At 41.3% G+C, this 20,700-nt stretch overlaps 2 protein-coding genes across 2 annotated transcripts in view; one reads left to right on the plus strand and one right to left on the minus strand.

Moving 5' to 3' along the window:
* Nucleotides 1-15,020, minus strand: LOC121073594 (minichromosome maintenance complex binding protein). The gene is made up of 16 exons (XM_040564612.1): nucleotides 14,745-15,020; nucleotides 13,912-13,997; nucleotides 11,897-12,037; nucleotides 11,529-11,570; nucleotides 10,943-11,044; nucleotides 10,568-10,697; nucleotides 8,946-9,097; nucleotides 8,395-8,495; nucleotides 6,388-6,557; nucleotides 5,638-5,761; nucleotides 3,721-3,838; nucleotides 2,995-3,160; nucleotides 1,869-2,002; nucleotides 1,118-1,282; nucleotides 644-732; nucleotides 1-373 (listed from the first exon to the last, which is right to left on the minus strand). The coding sequence occupies exons 1-16, from the start codon at nucleotides 14,800-14,802 to the stop codon at nucleotides 247-249; spliced, it is 1,905 nt and encodes a 634-aa protein (XP_040420546.1). The 5' UTR covers nucleotides 14,803-15,020; the 3' UTR covers nucleotides 1-246.
* LOC121073593 (SEC23 interacting protein) overlaps nucleotides 14,946-20,700 on the plus strand; it is a 25,029-nt gene continuing 19,274 nt past the window's right edge. Inside the window, exons 1-3 of the mRNA XM_040564611.1 lie at nucleotides 14,946-15,276; nucleotides 18,475-19,013; nucleotides 20,473-20,668. Of these exons, the coding sequence (XP_040420545.1) occupies nucleotides 15,132-15,276; nucleotides 18,475-19,013; nucleotides 20,473-20,668 (880 nt within the window). The 5' untranslated portion in view covers nucleotides 14,946-15,131. The remainder of the gene's footprint in view (nucleotides 15,277-18,474; nucleotides 19,014-20,472; nucleotides 20,669-20,700) is intronic.

Below are 20,700 nucleotides of genomic sequence, written 5' to 3' on the forward strand. Positions count from 1 at the left end.
GTATTAAAGTTTAATATCAAACAATTTGCTCATTGTTACCAATTCTCAATTACAAAACAGGCTCCAAAAAAATTTCATAAAATATGTTTGAGTGGCTGAACAGAGATAGTGTGTTCAGACTGCATGGGTAAATATCCATAACATTTTGGTATAAATTATCTACAAAAAAACTGGTATAAACAATATCCCAATTTAGTATGGGTTCCATGTAGGATTACACAAATTCTCAGTGACATCCACAGATCATTAGAGTTCATTCCCATTAACACATTTTTGCTGCTGAAGTCTGGCTTTACGTAGTGCCTCCAGTTGTTTGGCTCTCAGCCACCTCTCTCTTGACAGCGTTGTCTGCCCTGCGCTGAGAGACAGGAACCTAAACGAGCAGAAACAACAGTTACGAGCACGTTCAGGCTGTCACACTTGATATACCAAAAGCACAAAACCAGTTTTCTTTCATTTTCTTATGAAAGAGAAAGCACAGGAAGAGAGGGAAGGCAGTACTCTGCCTTCAAATACTCTGAATTAAGAATCACAGATTCCATCTTCTGTTTGCTAGCCAGCCTCATGCAACTATCATCAAACTACAGACTTGGTTTGTTTCCAGCTTGCTGAAAGCTTTCAGTTTGACCACGCTGCTACCCACCTTGCTACCAGCAGGGTTCTGTGCAGATCGTCAGCTGTTATGCTCTCAGGGTCGTTCTTGCGCATTTCTACGAAGTCTTCTTCTACTGCCTACAAACAAAACAGCACATAACTGAGTGGCAAAAAGGATCTTCAATATCAGATAAGCCTTCAAGGAGCTAAACACCATAATTATCCTTAAATTACAGGAGAAACATTGTCAGGAAGCCAGCTGGGGTAAAAATAGCCTAGCTCATCTTTGAAAGTAATCATTCTCAAAATGAGTTTTACAAAGCAGGATGCATATAAAGTATACACTGAAATACGACTACACACCCTTGAATTCACATTCAGGGCAAGAAACTGCTTTTGATTTTTAAAGAAAGCTTCCAACAATCACTGCCAGGGAGAGCAATAGGCAAGTACAATAACATTCTCTTAAGGTGCTTTCTTTGCAAATAGACAATGGAAAGGGTATTCATGAAATCTTCCATACCTTGGTCACTTCATCAGATATACTGTAGTCGAGCAGCCTCAATAAACTTAGGTAGATTCGAAATTTGTTCAACACAGAAGGGAGCACTGCTGTTAGGAGGCTGTTCATGTACTCCTCCATGTTTGGTGGAATTATCTGTGGTTGTAAGTGGACTTGGCAATCTGACTGAAAAATAGAATCACACATCATCCCTTTTCACATCATGTTTTATTCACATCAAGATTTATTTAAGCTCTAAGGCAACAAAACTCACTATTTCCCAGAACTAAAGTAATTTTTAAAAATATTTAACAATTCCATTTATGAAATCCACCGTGAAGTTCTTATTCAAGCAGGAATTGGTTTTCCTTAAAGGCAAGAGCAACTTCTCAGGTCATAAAGCTAGAAAGCAAGCAGTCAGATGTGTAAGGCTAGGCTACGCAGTTTTGCTAGGGTCACTGCCAGATCTGTTGCTCTTCATTCACACACCCATGCCCGCAGAAGCTGCTGTACAGGAAGGCCTCGAGAGTAGTTGTCTATCTGCAGACTTTACCCATTGGTGCGATATCCATTAGCAACTTCAGCCATTAGACAGTGCCATCAGTATTTTTTTCTTTTTCTCCAATCGAGGCATGGAAGGTGAATCTCTTATACCCACCACCACCCACGAAACATTTCCCCTGCCTTCTCTTGTCCCTGGAATGGTACGCTCAGTGTTTTAAGTAGTTACCAACTGTAATGATTCCCCAAATTCAAGATGACCTTGCCATACCGGTAGGAGTGATCGGCCCTCTGAGGTGATCAGAACGTTAATATTGCAGGGGAATTCCATCTGGTGGTAACTGAAATCATAATCCACCTTCTGCCAAGTTATCAGATTACCCAATGCTTTCACATTATGTACACCTAGAAAAGCAAGAAAAAGTTCTCTGAAAAATGGTCTTAAGTGTCAGACCTGATCCTTCCCAGAGTTTTTAATGAACAGGAATTCTTGAAAAAAAATCTTGAAAAAAGAAAAAAAGGAATTCTAGAAAAATTCTTGCAAACTTTTTTTGTGTGTGTGCATGTGTCTGTGCTGTCTTCCATATAGACACAACCATTTATTGAGGTGGAAATCAACACCTCTTTAAGTCTAAATTTTCTCTGGCCTAGTTTAAGTGTTAATAGGTTTTCACCAGTTCTACAGAGCCAGATAACTACTTACAGAGAAAAATTTTCTCCTCAGAAGAGGACAAAGCACTATGACTTATGTGACAGAATACAAATGTGAATTAACAGCCTAAGGAAAAAAGCCTTGCTGGAGAGAGATCATTAGATTGGCCAGCCAGCAAGACTGGACAGTTGAAAAATATATCACCTTGTCAAACTATTGCAGAAATGGCTTGTCTTAGGTGGAACTAAAACCGCTAGGTGGAACTGAAACCATTCTAATGGTAGCTTGGACTAAGACTTATTCAAATCAGTGGCCTCTTCCATCAAGTATCAAATACGCTGTCCAGAGTACTCTACAATGCACCTACACTAAGCAGGGCACCATCTTGTTTCATTATCAGCCATGTGTGGTCTAGGACAGAGATTACTTCCCAGTAAAGGGACTCTTGGGAAAACTAAGTGTAAGACTTTTCATTGAAGAGCTATTCATTTTGACTCAATACCAGCACCTCCAAGCAAAATACCAGAAGCTTCCAGAAAGCAAAAACAGCTGGGGAAAAAAATAGATAATGTTCTAAGTTGTCTGAGAAGGCAGCACACTACTTTGAACACCAAAATAGGATATGGAAACCAACAGTTCTGTAATAGAAAATGATCGCTGGGACACAATTAGCACTACTGTCTTTGAAATATAACATTGTTGTCTACATACACACTTTTTAATTAAAGAAACAAAAACACTCTACCTGTTGTGTCAAGCTGTCCTTGCTCAAGCTGAGTCTCATCTACTACAAGGGAAGTGTTGCTGGCAAGCTGCAAGACTCCGCTGACTAAGCGATTAGCTGTGTAGTCTTTGTGTGGGATAAATCGTGAATGGTTCATGTTTTCAATTGTCATTTGTAGGCGATAGGACTGTAACGGGAAAAGAAACTCATCAGTGCGTTTCCCCTCCTCCAACGTCCCTAGTAAGTAAGTAGTTTTTCCTTTAGCATGAGCTGCAACTGTGAACCTCCATAGCAAGCAAAACAAAACTTGTTACCATGCCACAGAACATATTTTATCCTATCCATTTATGTTAAGTGCCTAAAAACGATTCCTAAAGGAAAATAATTCTGTTAAGAACTCAAATATAATGCCTGTATTGCACGCCTAGAATAACCAAAAAACCACCAATAAGTTATTGATGCAATGTTATTATTATGGCCCCAAATCAAATTACGATGAACTTTCTGCAGAACAGTATCCACAGACTCAGGTATGAACAGTAAGCACACGATAATTAAGTGTTCTATACATTTAGATAAATCAATCCAGAAAGGCAAAATAAAATATCTCCATTTTTATCTGCCCTTTAGATGGCTATCACGACCTTTGTTTAAGGAGCTTGCCTTTAACTAAGTTTATCTGGTTGAACCAATTGCCCAGCATTTATGACTGAAAACATTACAAGACTATAATGCCCTTGCTCTTACTGCTGGAACGAGCTGCTGGATGATGCGGTATATGTGCTCTGTGAAGACGCTGTTCCTTGGACACCCGCTCAAGTTGACTGTGAATTTTCCCAGAGGAAGCACATCTCGTCTTGCGTAACTGAACCAAAAGCAAAACAAGTTAGGCAAGCGTCTGCTTAGCACGGTGATCGCAGATACCACTCAGTTTGAGTGCTGCGTGCCACCTCTGATAGCTAGCAGGGTTTCAATGCTAATACATACATAGTAACAGTCCTGTTTTTCCTCCTTCTCCAGCACCCGAGGAGCTAAATTAGGCTGCACACTGCTTCGGAAGGCTTTGCAGCATTGCACAAAAGCAGTACATTTACAGAGCTTGAGATCCCGTGATATGTTCTCTTCTCCTTGTGTTCTGTTGTAAATACTCCTTCATCCTTTTTCTTTCTTACTGCTTAATTTCCCTAATTATTATGCTTGTTCGTTTCCTTTACCTGCCCTCAGCTTTCCTCTCCCTCTTCTTACTGTATTTCTTCTCCCCATTCTTGACAAATTTCAACTTTTTTTTTGTGATACAGCTAAGAGAGAAAACACATTCTAGTCTAAGTGTTAGAGCATTCACAGTCTAACCCAAGAGAACAAAGTGCATACGTAAAAAAAAGCATACTGATACTGAAGTATGCGTATTTATATGGGAATTAGGGACAAAGGTTCTGGGCAGACTGTACACAAAGCCAGCAGAAAGCCTTCCAGCTGGTGATTACGCTGCTGCAGCATTACGACCGGATCTATGCTGATACTACTTGTCTTGCTGATGCTGAGAAGTACCTTGGTAGGTTTTTACACATCAGTTGTAGGTATGACAAAGGTAAGATGCTGATTCCACTCACAGCTCTGAAATGACTTTTATTAGACATCTGTGCTGTACTAGATTTTTCATACACTGGTTTGAAAACATCGTCTAATATATCCTGAGTTGGAAGGGACTCACAAGGACCCACCTGCCTGCCAGTTTCATAAAGGATCACCCAAAAAAAAAAACAAAAAACAAAAAACCACCACCAACAAAAAATAGAAATCAGACCTTATGTCTGAGAGCATTGTCTAAACACTTCCTCTAGTGGTCGTTCACTTTGTAGCAAAATGGGATTTTTGAAAACCATAGAACAAGTGGTTTGTATACAAATTACATTTAAAAAAATTGGAATCCATTCTGAAGAAAGTCTAAAATTAAAACCTACCAAATAATCCATTCAAAACAGATTGCCTGAAGTTTCACACCTGAAATTTTCATGAGTCAAAGGATGGCGCTCTTTCATCCAGTGACAGTTTAAGCCAACATAAGAGAACATTAAGCAAATTCATTTTAATCAGCAACGAAGGTAGATCAAAATGCACGCGCACTGAGCTACAGCATCAGCTCGGGTGGCAAATTTCTACTGCTTGCTAAATATGAGTCACTTGAACTTATCATTAAATGCCTACATTTAATTAAACACAGTCCCAGACTGCACCTTTCTGTACCTTCTACTACCTAAACAATAACCATTGCAGTTAGTAAGTAAAGATAATAAATGCCAGCTTTGAGAAGCCAGTCATAGGTCCTACTCAACAAAAAGTTAGTGGTAAAAAGATTTTTTCCCTACCTCTGCTTAAACTTGTTTATTTTGGAGATTTTGTCCAACTCTCAAAGCAACACTGAACGGATATACCAACACGGAACTAGCCTTTTACCAAAACTTTTGGTATTTCAGACAATGAAATATATTTACTGCGTCTATTACAACAGGACAACTTTAGGTGGACAAAGTACTGCTGGAATAATATTTAAACTATTTCTGCCACTCATTTGCAGAATGGTCAAGAACCCCTCAAAAGGAAATGTCTTAAAAGATGAATATATAAATTCTCAGCACAGAAATTCTTCAACACCAGAACACTTACACTGTGGAGATGAGATGCAATATAAGGTACTCGGCGGCCAAACTGTCTCCCAAGAAGGCATGTGTGAGGAACCCAAGCAACTCTGCTCTAACTGGTGACAGCTCAGACATGAAGTTAGAAACAACTGTTAAAAGAGCAGAAGACAACAAATATCAGAAAATGTGCTGTTCCTTACCCCCTTTCCTCTACATAAAAGCTTACTTTCTGTAACAGTTAGATGAAGAAAAACGGTTACTCCAAAGCAGTCTAGGAAAAATAAACATTCATTAGTTTCCCACTGAGTATCACTGGCTTTGGGTAGCAGTCATACAGGCCACAAAGAACAGCACAGTTACTTAAGAACAGAATTGCCTTTTTATCTTCGCAGTATCGCGATTCTTTACGCTGTATGTTTCTTATTTTCATGGTTATGCTACATTGGAAATCTAGTTTTCCAGCAATTCACTACTCCATTTGAAAGCAACGTAAGCAATCTTACAGCTGAAAAACTTGGTGAAGTCTTTGGGCTTTATCCAGAGCAAGTTTCATTTAAGTCACATTTCTTTCAGAAAAAGCATAAGCATTGCATTAACACAGACATTTGTGTCTTCTCCAGTTCTGTAGTATTGAACAGCTTCTCCATTTAGAAAGATTTAAACACAAAGCTTTGCTCAGAGGTGCATGGATCACTGGCAAGAAGTATTTGTTCACATGAGCTAGCAAAGTGCACGTTCACGTGTACATAGAATGAAGTCAAATTCAGATACTCACAGGTTTTACTCTCCTCTTCATTAAGGCAGGCAGGCAGCAATGGATTAATGTGTTGTAATTTTTGTGCCAAAATCACGTGGATTCTGGGGACTAAGGAGGCCGGAGGACTGTGTACTCTCTGCTCTTCTGCTGTGTCCATGCACTCCATAGGATCGAGGGTGGAGTTATCCCTAGGAAAGGGCAGAGCACAACTGAACTTCAGAACATTCCACACAAACTTCTCCACCTGACCACGTGCAGCTGGGACCATGCCACAAACACAGCGTGTCTGCGTTCCCAACATCCGCTCCCAATGCCTGGCAACTGCTCCTGTACTCAAACCACAAGAACTGTCATCTTTATGATTTTTGTAAGCACCATAAATACTAAACCACAATTACATAACCAACAATACAGAACAACCAAAGCGTGCTTGATCAAAGAAGTTGGATCCTATTATTTTCATAAAGTAATTGATTCTTATTTTTATGGGAAAAAAATCCAAACCAACCAAACCAAAACAAGCGAACAACCAAACAAAACCCAACAACAGACCACATTTATTATTTGCTGCACCACTTAATAAGACGCAGCTTAACATGAAATGTTACTTACTGTTCCACCCAGCAAGCACTGGATAAAGCCTCCACAGCAACTTTTCAATAAATAAGGTAACAATCTATTACATTTGTCTGTGTATGCCTTTGTGGGATTTTCATATTCTACCTGGGTTCTAGAAATTGACAATGAAATCTTCTGGACAGTCACTTAACAGCTTCATCATTGGCTGAGCAAAAAAATCCCAGTATACCTAACTCAAACTTGCAGGTATTACCTCCTAAAAGTTCAGATATACAAGCTTAGGCCTTCCTGATGATGCCTTAAAAAAATCTCTTCCAGGTGGTTTTCATTTGTTATGTAGAAGCTACAATCCAAAGGTGACTCTATCAGATTACAGTGAAGTTTAGAATAAATTTGATAAACTTTTACAGGTCTTAAAAGCTGAAAGGCTTCATGGCTTCGAGGTTTCTTCAGCAGTCTGCTGACAGACTGCCATCTCTTTCTACTAAAAGAAACTTCTTTGTTTAGCATCTTCACATTTGAAAATATCACTAAACACTGCCACTTTGTCTATTTGTGACAGAATGACACGCAGGAAAAAATAAATAAATCTATGACACCAACTGAGCTGTCAATCCAGGATTAGCTTTCTGTCAGAAAGATGATAACCAAAAGCAGCTGACCAGGCCGAGTTCCTTTTAAGAAGCTGGCACTGTAAAGGACTCACACTGCACTCCTGATATTGTACTTATCAAAAAGATAAAGTTACCAACACGAATAATTTATTTGAAGCACAGTGGCTCAAGGCATTAATAGTACCTGTGTTAGATAGGTTGTTAAGATTATTTTAGTAATCGATTTCTTGCATCTCTCTGGGTTATATTGTATTTTGTCAAGTAAGTAATAACAGAACAGCAGGTGAAACCGGAAGTTTCTACCAGCAGTATAATATGGTACAGCTTAATTAATGAAAAATTCATCCTGATTTACACTCGTTTTGGTCACTTTCACCACCTATGAATACATTTTTTGTTTGTTTTTATTATTTTACTGAACTGTTTTTGGTAACAACTTTCAGGGAATTACAAATTTTAAAAGCATATTTTCTCATTTTAAAGCTCTGTTCCCTATTCATTTGCTCACTGAATGTTAAATACGCATGAAAGCTCACAGAATGTTTAGCTACAGAAGCACTTCATCTTTACAGACTGTACAACCACCTAGAAAATAACGCATCATGTATCCAAGGGTATGGACGTACCAAAGTACAATGGACTTCAGTTTACAGGACTGTGGATCTAATGCTTTCCATATCAAGCTTTTAAGCAACAAAATTCATCTCTTCAGTGCTATTTTTAGGTATTTACACACCTTCCTGTCTGTATTAAAGGGATAACCAAAAATATTTTGCCCATTAAAATAAAAAAACGTCCTGCATTTCAGAATCACACGCCAGCTAAGCCTTACCTTTCTTCATTGTTCACTATGCTCAGCACTGGATCCACAGACAGAATGCCATACACCTCCAGAACGTCATTGACTTTGAAACTATCCCAGCTCTCATACACCTGCCACAGAGAGAGAAGTTGTGCGTTGGAAGTTTCATACTCAATACAGCATGCCAAAGAATCAAAGACTATTTCAAATACAATACAAAAGCGTCTAGCGTGTTGGTTTTTTGCTTGTTTTATCACAACTTTTTCTTTAAGAGGGCAGATCCTAAAAGCAAAGAACCAGAAGCCAGCATCAGCTCCATACTTGAACATCTGGTAACACTTCCTTCCTGCCCCTCAACAAGAGCAGCAAGAGCAGAGAAGATCCAATGAATGCTGTTGAATGATTTCAGCAATTTAAAGAGAGCAGTAGTGAAGAGAAATAATACAATTATTTGTAGAAACAAGATTTTTGGACTTGAAAGACAACAGTGCCTATAAGCTAAGGACTACTTGCACTTTAACTTCAGGTTGCCTGCCTTACTGGGGCCACAGTCAGGCTCATCATCTCTCTGCTTGTCTTACCTTTACGAGGCACGCTGGTCCTTTCTCTCCTGGCAATGGAAAATTTAAGTCAAGAGGAGGGGAGCAGTTGGGAAAAATGAGATGATGACCCGCAGAAGCTTCAGTTTCTAATCTCTTTGGCTCCCCACATCCATGGATATCACCTCCACTGCCTGAAAAACAGAGGATTCATGGGCTCTTTAAACAGAAATGCAAAGTGAACAACTTCCTGCAGCAAGCAACAAAAAATTAAACTAATTTAACAAGAAGCCAGAGGAAAAAAATATTAAAAAAGCAGTATATTACAGAGAATATTCTGCCTCAAAACAGAAAAGTTTCACCTACTTTACTTCACCAAGATAAGCAGGAATGTGCATGCAGATCCGTGTCTCTTAGTAACCAGCAAAGTCTTCGTAAAACATGACCAAACAACCTGATTTTCAAAATGTAATGCCTCAACTGCATCAGCTAAATTATTCTAAAGTTTGTAGGACTGCACAGGCAGGTATCTTCCTGCATCTCAAGTTTAGCTAGATACTTTTAAAGGTGAGACCATAAATCAACACAACAGATTACATTAAGAACCTCATTACATGTTCAGCAGTAACAAAGCTATAAAAATCTAAGCTGCAATTCATCAGTCTACATACGAAGACAAAACAGTCTAAACTACCTAATAAAACATTTGCAAACCAGTACAAATACAAAAATAAAACCCTAAAATTCAGCAAACAAACCACATGGACATAAAACACCAAATAAAAGAAAGCAATAGCTTCTGCATTTTTATTCCTTTAATTGGTCTGATAATTTTAAACCATTTTCTCTTCAAAAGAAGAGAAGAAGATTTTTCTGTTCTAAAGACAGCTCGCCCAAGTCTTAAAAAAAAAAAAAAAAGACCAGCATGGGTTTGGATTTTGTTTAGGTGGCATCTCCACAGAAAAGCACTGAAACAAACAGCTCACAAAATAAGCTGGCATTGCATATCATCCTAACTCAGCTAGTTTTGGAAATATCATCATCTTCAAAGGTTACTTCTAGCTTTCCTCAGGACGATACAAAGAATCTGGTATTTATCTGGTTCCCTTACAAATTTAGATTAGTAAATCTTGCATGAGCTAAAAAAGGGAAGCCTGGAGGATATGTATTTAGAAGTGCACTATTGTTTCCATCAAAGAATCATCTAATTAAGATGCAGTTTGGCCTCAGTTTACACAGTGACATCCACACACAGTAAGACAGAAGAAATTGTGATTTTCTCCAGATTATCTTTAAATCCACTTTACAGTTGGAAATTAAATAAGAACTCCTAAATTTCAGCCTGCTGCCATAAATCCCTTAACGTGCTGTCATTTAGGAAATGCAATACACAAGTGCTGCTGAACAAAATGTTTATTTTAGGAATCGTGTTACTAACTCTACAAACTAATACCAACAAGTCATACAATATCCAAGCACAACACCATAGGCTCTCCCACACTACTTCATCCGCTGATGATTTCAACAAAGCCACCAAGTTAGTTATGAGGGTTGCACTAACGCTACTGGTTCAAACAACTGAAAACATTTCAATTTCTAAACATGAAATTCCTGCAAATTCTGGTAGAATACCCTAATACCCAGTCATCAGTTCTGAGTATTACCTATATGTTGCTCTTTCTGCTTTGATGGATGCAGTTCCATATCCTCATCTTCCTCATAGCTCCTCTTGTGGCGACTTGGTGTGTAGGATGTTGAAGGACTAACTCGAGCTTGGCTTGCACTGATATAGGCGTAAAATTGAGGATTAAGGACAACACCATACTCAGTTGAGAAAATCCAGGCAAAATAAGCTTTGGTAACAAAATGCGATTATCCTGTTTCAAACAAGATATTAAAATAGTGATGCAAACCTTTACACTGATGACATCTCTTTAGATACGTAATTAACCTGCTTTAGAACTGCACAGCAATCATAGGCTTTGTTGAAAATGGACACAACCCACCAACAACAGCACTAGCCCAGACGAAAAAGATATTTCTTTCACCCATGCTGATTCCCCAGGCACTGGAACGCAGTAGAATGTCTGTCTCTCCAAGGTGACTGTTTGCGCGGAGTTCAGATCAATTTCCTGCTGAGGCTACAATACCAACAGAAATGATGATACTAAAAATCTGATTAGAGCAGTTTTTTTTGTTTTTAAAACTAATTCCATAGATACGGTTACTTAGCCAGAACTTTCAACAAATACGCGCTATTACATTCTCATGAAATAGGGAACCTAAACAGTCTGCATCTATAACGTTTTGATTCTAACAGCACTCTACTACCAAAAGTTAGTTGTTTTCCATAGCAGAAATTTTCAAGATTTTTTGTGCTTTCTCCCTGACCCCACCCAAGCAAAACAAATTTTAAATGCAACAGGAATAGCTGGAAGCCTGCTGAACTTAGAATGCGCATGAGCAGTTAGGAATACTCTGCTGTCCAAACCTGAGATTTTGAGTTTTAAGAACAGTATTTCCAAGAATCCACTGATAACCACCAAGTAAGTTACACTGCACTTAGAAATTGCATCTTTCCGCCCAATATTTCATCTCAAAATTCATAAAACTTGTGTAACTTACCCCACATTCCGCCACATCTCTGTATTTACCAAAATGCAAAACCTGTCAAGGAGGAGAAAAGACAACGCAATCATTCTGTTTCTGACAGCACCCTGTGTATGAATAATTTATATCAAAATTACTGCAGTCTTAAGTTCTTCAAAGACATACTGCTGAAGCTTTCATTTTTTAAACTATTTTTTATTCCCCAAATTCCCCAACAGAATTATAAACAGTGATATATCATTGACACCATTTGCAATATATGAACAGAATTACTATCAGATAGTGCCGAGGCTCCATACATTTAACTCAGAAACTAGAGAAATACAAAGACTAGAACGGAAAAAATGCTAAGCATTTACTGAAATAATTGGTTTTTCACTTACACGTGCATTTGTGTTTGGGTCAACTGTTTCGTATACTCCCATATAAAACTCAGGATCAAACATATCTTGAACCATGCAGCGAAATTTCACTAAACTGTTGGGCTTCAGGTAATGTACGGGAACATCATTCAGCGATGGAACCTATAAAAGAGAGCTTGGTCTAAACAACTGGCTTACTAAGAAGTGCCCTGAAGTACACCAAAACCATCACAAAAGCTGTCACCAACTTATTTTTATCTGGTACATCCTACTGCTCCTTTCCTTGGCTAAAACTCCTAACTGTTTCTGTTGATAGGATTAATTGCCTCTGACAATTCAGTGCCTTATCAGGTAGCGCACTCTGTATTTTTTGGGTACTTTCCCCCCCATTTCTAGTGCCATAATTCAAGCAGTAACAAAGCGCATGTATCTCAACATTAGGAGTTTCCGCAATAGCTGTTAAGGGTAATAATTAGTGTTATCATACACTAACAGTTCCCAAACTCTTCTAGTTCCAAAACTATAATCACAGAATGGTTTGGGTTGGAAGGGACCTTAAAGACCACCCAGTTCCAAACCCTGCCATGGGCAGGGACACCTCCCACCAGCCCAGGTTGCTCAAAGCCCCATCCAGCCTGGCTTCGGGCACTTGTAGGGATAGGGCAGCCACAGCTTCTGTGGGCACCAGTCTCATTCCTTTTTCAATCCCAACACTACACTATTAACAAACGCATTTTGGTTCACTGAAAGCATATGTGAACTCCACAACAAATTTTTAAACTAACTCTTTAACTGGGAATTACTAAATTGGATTTTATTTACCTATTTTAATTTTATTTAACAGCACTTTTACAACACATTACATACTGGTGATACTGTAGCAATTGTAAACACAATTTCTATAACAGAAGCCCACAGAAAACCTGCATTTCAATTTCCAAATCCCTCACATTGAGCAACTCTTTTTCACATATGCTAACATGACAACAGAAAAAAAAAAAAACCACATGTATGTAGTATATCTTGAAATAATGGGACTTGCTGTAAGAATAGTTTTCCCATTTTAAGGATAAAGTTTTTCTTGAAAAAACACATCTAATATTAAAACAGCAAAAAACAGAAGTGTCCCTATAAGGAATAGCAGTTTAAGAAACAAGACTATGCTCCATCATAAGCGACTAAGAGAGCTTGCTTTTAGTTCCTTCCTTATGCTGCAAATTTAACACAAATTTGCCATTTATACTTTGATGTAAACTGTCTTTGAAATTTAAATACAGAATACTTTCACTGACAGAGGAACAAAAATAGTTTTCACTTTTTTTTTTTTAGCCCTAGGTAGAACAGATTTGACACAAGACTTTCTAACCCACTTAGTGATGTTCCAGGAAGCCGTTTTTGCCATAGTCTTTAAAAAAAGATAAAAAGTCACCAGTACAACTCAAGCGTGCATGCTTTATTTTTAAACCTAAAGCACAGCTTCCCTGCTGAACTTCCAGACCTAGGCCTGACCCAGCCTAATAAAGCCCAGTTTTAGCAGAGAGTACTTTTTCCTCAAATGTGAGAGTCTAAGCACTTATTTCTTCAACCCACATGAAGTTTCCAGCGTTGCAGTAAAGGGTCATGTGAGAAGGGGTTTATGAACAGCAGCTCAGAAACTCGTGGTGTACAAACACTTACTGCAGACTAACAGGGCCAGTGTTAACGCTTTCAGAAGCGACAGTATTTGTCAGCTCCTGCCATCTACTGGATGATGCTACAAACAGGCAGCATTTAGCAGTTATGGCCCAGGGCAAAACAGTACACTAAAGTCAAGTGGATTGGCTTCTACAGTTTCAATTAGAATTTTACATCTTTGTTTTACATAGGTCATTTACATTTCAGTTGCTTTAATCTGTATCACAAAGGCCTAAAATGTAGAAATACGCTTATGAGAAGGAAGAGCTTCTTAAAAACAGGTCACCTGAATAATTAAGAGATAAAAAGAATGCTATTCCTAAGTTCCATAACTCTAGAAGAATGACAAAAAAGAACCTTACCCAGTTAGTAGCATTATTTTCTTTTAATTTCTCTTTGAAATAGTCAGTTACCTTCTTTTCCCACTCAGAATTCGGAAGATTTTGGGCTACAAAACAAGACACATTTACATGAGCGTTAGCATCACGTAGCATAATGCTGAACAGAAATGCGTTAACTTAGTAAGCAGTTTAAACACTTATGCGTATTCTGAGCAAATGACTTAATTCTAGACAACTTTAGGGGTGTTGCAATTGTACCGACTTCCTTATCTTACCCCGTTTTAGGCAAACTAAGACGAACGCTGTTGGAAATGCAGAAGGGCTCTGAAACACTGCCATATACCCTGCTAGAAACTGGAGGAAGCGAGGGACCACCTTCCGCTGCGTGGTCACTAAGCAATTCTTTTTATTTCACGGTCCTTTTCGTTAAGATCAAGCCTAGCACCGAAGAGCCCTGGCAGCGTTCACAGGTGCACGGTGGCCAGGGAGCCATGCGGGCAGGTACAGAGCAGAGAACTGACGCCCCCAGGGGCTGCCCCCAGCCGCCGTGTGCTCGTGCAAGGCTGGCTAGAGAGCACTTCACAGCAGCACCGACACCCCCAGTCAAATATCCTCTTCGGCTTTTTTTATTTTAAAGCTAGGAGCCGCTCCCCGGGCCGGGACAGCCCCTGCGGCTCGCCGCCCGCCCCTCACCTCAGGCGGGGAGAAAGAGGCGGCCGCCCGCTGCCCGCCCGCAGCCTCCGGGCAGCCCCGAGCCCTGCCCGAGCCCTGCCCGCCCCTTTTCCTCCCTCCGTCCCCAGCCCCCGGGGGCTCGCCACCCCTCAGGGCAGCCCGGCCCGGCCGGCCGCGCTCACCGAAGATGCCCTGCACGATGCTGAAGGGGTTGTTGAGCCAGTCGGCCACGCACGGCATGGCGGCGGCCAGCCAGGAAGGAGCCGCCGCCGTCCCCCCGCCGCTCTAGCTGCCACCGAGTCCCGCTCGCAAGCCCAGCACGGGGGCTGCCAGCTTCCAGCTTCCGCCTTCCTCCTCCTCCTCTTCCTCCTCCACCTCCTCCTAAGGCGGCAGCCGCAGCAATGGCGGCGCTGCCCTACCCGAGCCCGCCTTTTCCTCCTCCTCCTCCTCCTCCTCCTTCTCCACCTCCTCCCGCCGCGCCCGGCCCGCGGCCGCCATCTTAGAGGCGGGCAGAGGCGGGCGGAAGGGGCTGGGCGGTGGCAGGGAAGGGACGTGGCCGGGACGCAGCCATGGCGGCGGCGAAGCCCGGGGCTGGTGGCGGCGGCACCAACCTCCTCTTCTCCTCCTCCGCCACCGAGTTCAACTTCACGGTGCCCTTCATCCCCGTCAGCCAAGCCCCGGCCGCGCCGCCGGGCCCCGCTCTGCTGGCAGCGGGTAGGTGGCGGGGGGTGAGGGGGGAATGGGGCTGCCGGGTGCCTGCTGGGGGGGACACGGTGGCAGCGACCGGTGTGGGGGCACCGGGGGCGAGAGGGGGCCCTGCTCCTCCTTCTCCTTCTTTTCTTCGTCGTCCTCCTCCTTTCCTTCCCGGAGGCGTGCAGCAGCCGCTGAAAGCTGTTGGTGCTTCTGTAGGTGACATCTAGACATTAATTATTTTAAATTTTATTGGATTGGTACATATTGAGTCCAAAATCCAAGCCTCGATTTCAACACTGTCTTATCTTAGGTAGGGTAAGTATTAATGCATCAGGAAATAAATGGGATACGTCTCTGTAGGCTTAACAAATATTTGCTAAGTGTGGCTTCAAAACGTTCTTTAGATCTATGTTTTCTGGGGGAGAGAGGGAACAGAAGCGTTAGAATATTATTCCTACTTATTTGAGGTACCTCGCTGATGCATTTTCTAATGTCGTTTGTTCAGTACTTATATTTTCTTGCAAATATAAATTGTTTATTGTTTTAGTTTTTAATGGCAAGTCTGGAAGGTAGCGCTGCATGGATAACTCTCATGTGGCAGCTTCCAGAAGACTAGCTAGGGAGAAAATCTGTTGATAGGATTTCTGTAATACGGTGTGATTAACTGTGTGCTCTCCATTTCACTTAAGTTTAGGTTGGATGCAGGTCCATAGTCTTGCAACTGGAGTGAATTTCCGTGCCAAAGGTCTACCAAGGTTATGCCACATCCTGTATTTATTCAAGAAAGGCCCCCTTCCTGTTATGTTTTGCTTCTGTGGTCCCTCGCCTTCCCCCTTTGTCCAGCCAGCTGTCATAGGGATCTAGCTGCGTAGAGCAGTTTGCATCTTGCATCACAGTCTGAAACAGGAAGGAACAAGCCCTAGGGTTTGAATCCTAAATTGGAATGGGGATCAGTCTCAGGAATTGTTTGCCATCCACCTGAGAGCTGATGTTTGGAAGCTGTGTGTTAATCTGTTATATCTCAAGGAGTATTATGTGCTTTGGGCTGTGCAGTTTGAGGAGAGAAGACACGTTCTCTGGTTCAAATGCAGACGAAGTAACCAACCTCCTTAGTGTAGGAGCGCTGCCAGCGAGGAAGTGGACTTCTGCTGCCTGTGATTGTCGGGTGGCAGTCTGTGAGTGACGAGGTACCATCTGTGAGGGGCGTACAGGCGGCTGTCACACAGTCACTGTTGAAGAAAAACTGTTCTGTGTAGGAGATGAATACTGCCCTGGATGACAAAGCTGCAGAATCACAGGATTTTTTTTTTCATTTGTATTAAATGCTTTTTCTGCCAGTCTGTGCATATGTTTCAATGGAGATTTTGCAGATTAGAAAAAAGCAATGTAGAAAGTAACGTGCTGCATCTGAAAACTGCGAGTGTGTATGCATGTATATATGCTATTGTTGTCAATCCCTTTTTCTAGGAAATGTATGGTTTGACTAAATTTCCAAAACCTAGTTGAAATTCAGGTTGTTTGGGAATGTGCATTTGGTAAAGGCCTTGAAAACTCCTCAGCATGTTGCTGTGTGTTTGTGATGATCTGACATTGCGGTGAGATGAATTGTCTGCTCTGCTACTGGTTATTTTGGAAAGTGGAGAATTGGCAGTGAGGTGTGCAGTTTGCTTCTCTCTATTCCACAGTGTTTATGAAGTATGAAGGGAAGTAGAGACTTCTAATCATGAAAATAAGACCCTTTATTAAGTACAAATGGCTATTCTACTTGTAGCCAGGAGGTGATCCAGAGGCCTGAATTTTTAATGGTCATTGCTCATAAATGGCTTTAATGTTCTGCACAAGATGATTCACATACAGGCATTTGGGGGTTTGTTCCTCAAAGCAGCATAAAACACCACAGGTGAAAGTAAGAGAAAATGGTAGGTACAGGTGATGCTTGCCTGAAATTGATGCCACCTGAAAAGACAGCTAAATAAAAGATGGTTACAATAGTCCATTTTAATCATGGCAGCTGCTGCTTTATTGTTAATTAATTAGAACTGCAGCTTCCCAGGGAGACTGCGCTGTGGATTCCCCCCTGCTCCCTTGGTACTCTGTATTCCTGTTGGCTGTAGATGAAGACATTTATTACTGGCCACATGTGGCTGCAGAGATGTTTGGTCTCTCTCTTTGGCTGGGGACTGAGTAGCAGAGAAGCAAGGATAGCTCTGTGGTTTCATGCCCACTGCCTGGGGATTATTTGACTGCTGGAGCAGTGACAACACTCTTAAGACTTCTGTAAATTGTATTGGCTGCTTGCAAGGTGCTGTTCCCTCAGCAGTGACACTCACACCGCCCCAGGTCCACCTCAGTTTATTGTGAGAACATCAGCCTCCTTGCCTTTCCAGGTGCTACTGGGTCACTGCAGAAAACTGTAATTGCCCAGGAGCTGGTTTAAGTACTTTCTTGTGATGCAAAAGGACAGTTATGGCCTTGCATGATTTTAAGCCCTCTCCTGCAATTATGCAGGATGGGGACTTAATTTTCTGCTCCAGAGATTTACCTCTTGTGCCAGTCTAGAGTAGGGTTTTCAGACAGACCTGGAATAAGTCTCACTTGTCAAATGACTTGGAGTGATGAATTTTGGCCACCGTGCAAATCAAGTGGGAAACTTTGTGAGAAGTTTGCTGAAGGGTCGGGTGAGAATGGCCTTAATCCACGAAGAGCCATAACTGGTAGGCATGGTCTGTTTGGAATTGAAGACCTAGTTTTGAATTAGGTCTTGGAAGTCTAGAAATTATAGCATAAAGTCCTATGCTTAGTCACTGGTTTCATGGTAAGAGGAAATGAACCAAAGCTGCTTTTGCATTTGATAGGTATTGAAAGGGATTTTAGTGCCCTGGAAGCAGAGTTCTTTGCTAAAACTGGCTTGGGAAGGTCCTGACTTGAGTCATACTTGGGTCTCTTTTTTCAAACTTTTAGCTTTTGTTACTTTGTATGTATGTACTGAATGAGTTTTGTCGTCTGTTTTCAATGTTCTTGAAGACTTGGCAGCTTTTGTTTTCACGCTATGGCACGTTTAATCTTCAAGGATATCTAAGATTTGTAATTCTTTTGGCTTTATGGGGTCCAGTAGAGTTTTGGAAATAGCTGGTAATGTTACAGAACGTTTTGTCTATGTATACTGACTGGTTTGAACCTCTCAGGACATCTCTAGTGATCTTGTTCTTGTTTTTGCAGATGATTCTGCAGACGTTGGTGAAGAGGACAGCTTCTTGGGTCAGACCACTGCGAGCCCGAATCCACCACAGACTTTCAACTATTTCTCTCAAGTACCTAGCAGCAGCGATCCCTTTGGAAGCATTGGACAGCCGCCCCTAACAACTGTTGCACCGCCTGCTGGAGCGCCGGCCTTCTCCAGGCCTCCAACTTCACTTCCACTTGGGTCTGGGCCACAGGATGGGCAAAATGCCTTCTCACCGCACGTTCCCAAGTCCCAGGCCTCTTACGGCGCACCACCTACTTCACAGGGGGGAATGGCGGCTTACCAGACTCCTCAGCAGAGCTGTCCCCCACCTGCAAATGTTTCTGCTCTCCCCCACGGCACGTCTCCGCAGGGGTATAACCCTTACCGCCACACCACCCTGAGCAGCAGAGCTAACCCCTACCTTACTCCGCCGCAGCTGCAGCAGAGTCCTACGCCAGGCCAAGCTGCTCACCCGCCGTCCTCTGTACCACCTGCGCAGATGTACCAGACACCTCCAGGGTCATTGATGCAGGTAAGGAACTTGCTCCTGACACGGTGGAACCAGAATATAACAATTTCAGACGCTTTCCTGTCTGAATTGCTTATCTTACTTTAAAGATTCCTCAAACCCACCCCATTCCCCAAAAAGGAAAAAGCGACAACAACAAAAACACAGCAAAACAAAAAAAAAAAAAAGACCAGAAGAGTCTTGAACTATTTCCTATAGCAAAATCTTTTAACTGGAACTAGCCTGGAACTATTGCTTTAGGAAAACATCCCGATCTTTGAAGTGAACGTACGCTGGTGCTGTAGGTATGTGAGCCTCTGACTTCAGGAACAAAGCCAGGTTATGAAGTTCTATTGCTTGTTCCAGTCTGTTACCACACTTTGCTGCTATTTCAGCTGTGCTAGCTCATTGTTTGTGTCTCTGATGTAAATCAGATCATTAAGCTCTCACAAAATATGAGCTGAAAATACCTTTTCAAGCTGATTTTGCTGGTGAAGCTGGTGCTTCTTGAAGTTACGGTCCAAGTCACACCAATTATCAGCAAGCTTTTTGAAACACACTGGTCAAGGATTGTGTGTGATGTAAAGCGTTAATCTCCATCCTTTATTACCTTCGTAATATCATTGTCAGAGTAATGTGAATGTGTTAGTAATAACCTGACAAGTTCTCCATGAAACAAGATGACAAAAATTGTTTTTGTTTTGTCTGAGCTTTCTTGCTGTTACTGTAAGTAAGGAACAGAGAGATTATATAGTGCCAATAAACATAGCAAAGGCAGCAAAACCTGAACAACCTGGAGTTTAAAAGAATTTCAGGACTTCTTTCTGCTCGATTTTATGTATTTTTCATTAAGTTTATTTGAATGTATTGACCAAAGCAGTTTTTACTGCTGACATCACTTGCTGTTAATTGTACTGAGATATTTGTGCAATTTGTATGCCATCAGCACTGCGTAAACTATAGTCCTTTCAAAATCAGTTACTTGGATCACTGAGGCTGTGCTGAAGTTTAAAACCTGCATTTCCTGATCGTTTTGCAGGAAGAGAGCTATTACTGAGGGTAGTCTTTGTTAAAATCGATTATTCTTTATGCAAAAATGTTAAATATGTTCTTATTAATCATTTAAACGTAATATGTTTTCATTGTCAGATCTGGTGGCTGTCAGAAGAAAGGTCAGCCTGAGTTTTGAAAGCATAAGAGAATATTTTACATTTTACTGTCTTTAAGTGAGCAAGGTGCTAGACTGTAACAGCTTTCAACAGTATATGTGGGAAGAAAATTCACATCCATTAATTGGTTAACGTGTAAGTTTCCACAACATAACAGAGTGGACAACTTGTCTGTAACATTTTTTGATTAAAAGATAATGTTCTTGGAAAATATGTTAGAAGTAAAGGCTCAGAACGCCCTTTGTAACAAAAGATAAATCAGTTATGTAAAAAAGCAACCATGTAGGGTCGAGGGGCTAACAATGTATTTTCAGTTTCCCCAGCCTCAGTCGCAGCTCCCCGCTCCCAGGCCAGCGGGTCCACTGGTCCCGGCACCTCCTGTTCTGCTGCAGAACCAATATGAGCCTGTTCAGCCGCACTGGTTCTACTGTAAGGAGGTGGAGGACAAGCAAGTATGGATGCCATTCAGCCTTCTGGATTCTGCAAAACTAGAGGAAGTCTATAATTCTGGTAAGTTGTGAGCGTTTTAATTGTATCCTCAG

This window comes from Cygnus olor, chromosome 7, assembly GCF_009769625.2.
Source record: "Cygnus olor isolate bCygOlo1 chromosome 7, bCygOlo1.pri.v2, whole genome shotgun sequence".
Taxonomy (NCBI): Eukaryota; Metazoa; Chordata; class Aves; order Anseriformes; family Anatidae; genus Cygnus; species Cygnus olor.

Coding starts and splice junctions, on each gene's coding strand:
- LOC121073594 (XM_040564612.1), bottom strand. CDS start 14,802: ATGCCGTGCGTGGCCGACTGGCTCAACAACCCCTTCAGCATCGTGCAG. Junction 5,762..6,387: donor TGAAGAGGAGAGTAAAACCT/GTGAGTATCTGA, acceptor CTCTTTTAACAG/TTGTTTCTAACTTCATGTCT. Junction 2,003..2,994: donor AGGACAGCTTGACACAACAG/GTAGAGTGTTTT, acceptor TTGCTTTTCTAG/GTGTACATAATGTGAAAGCA.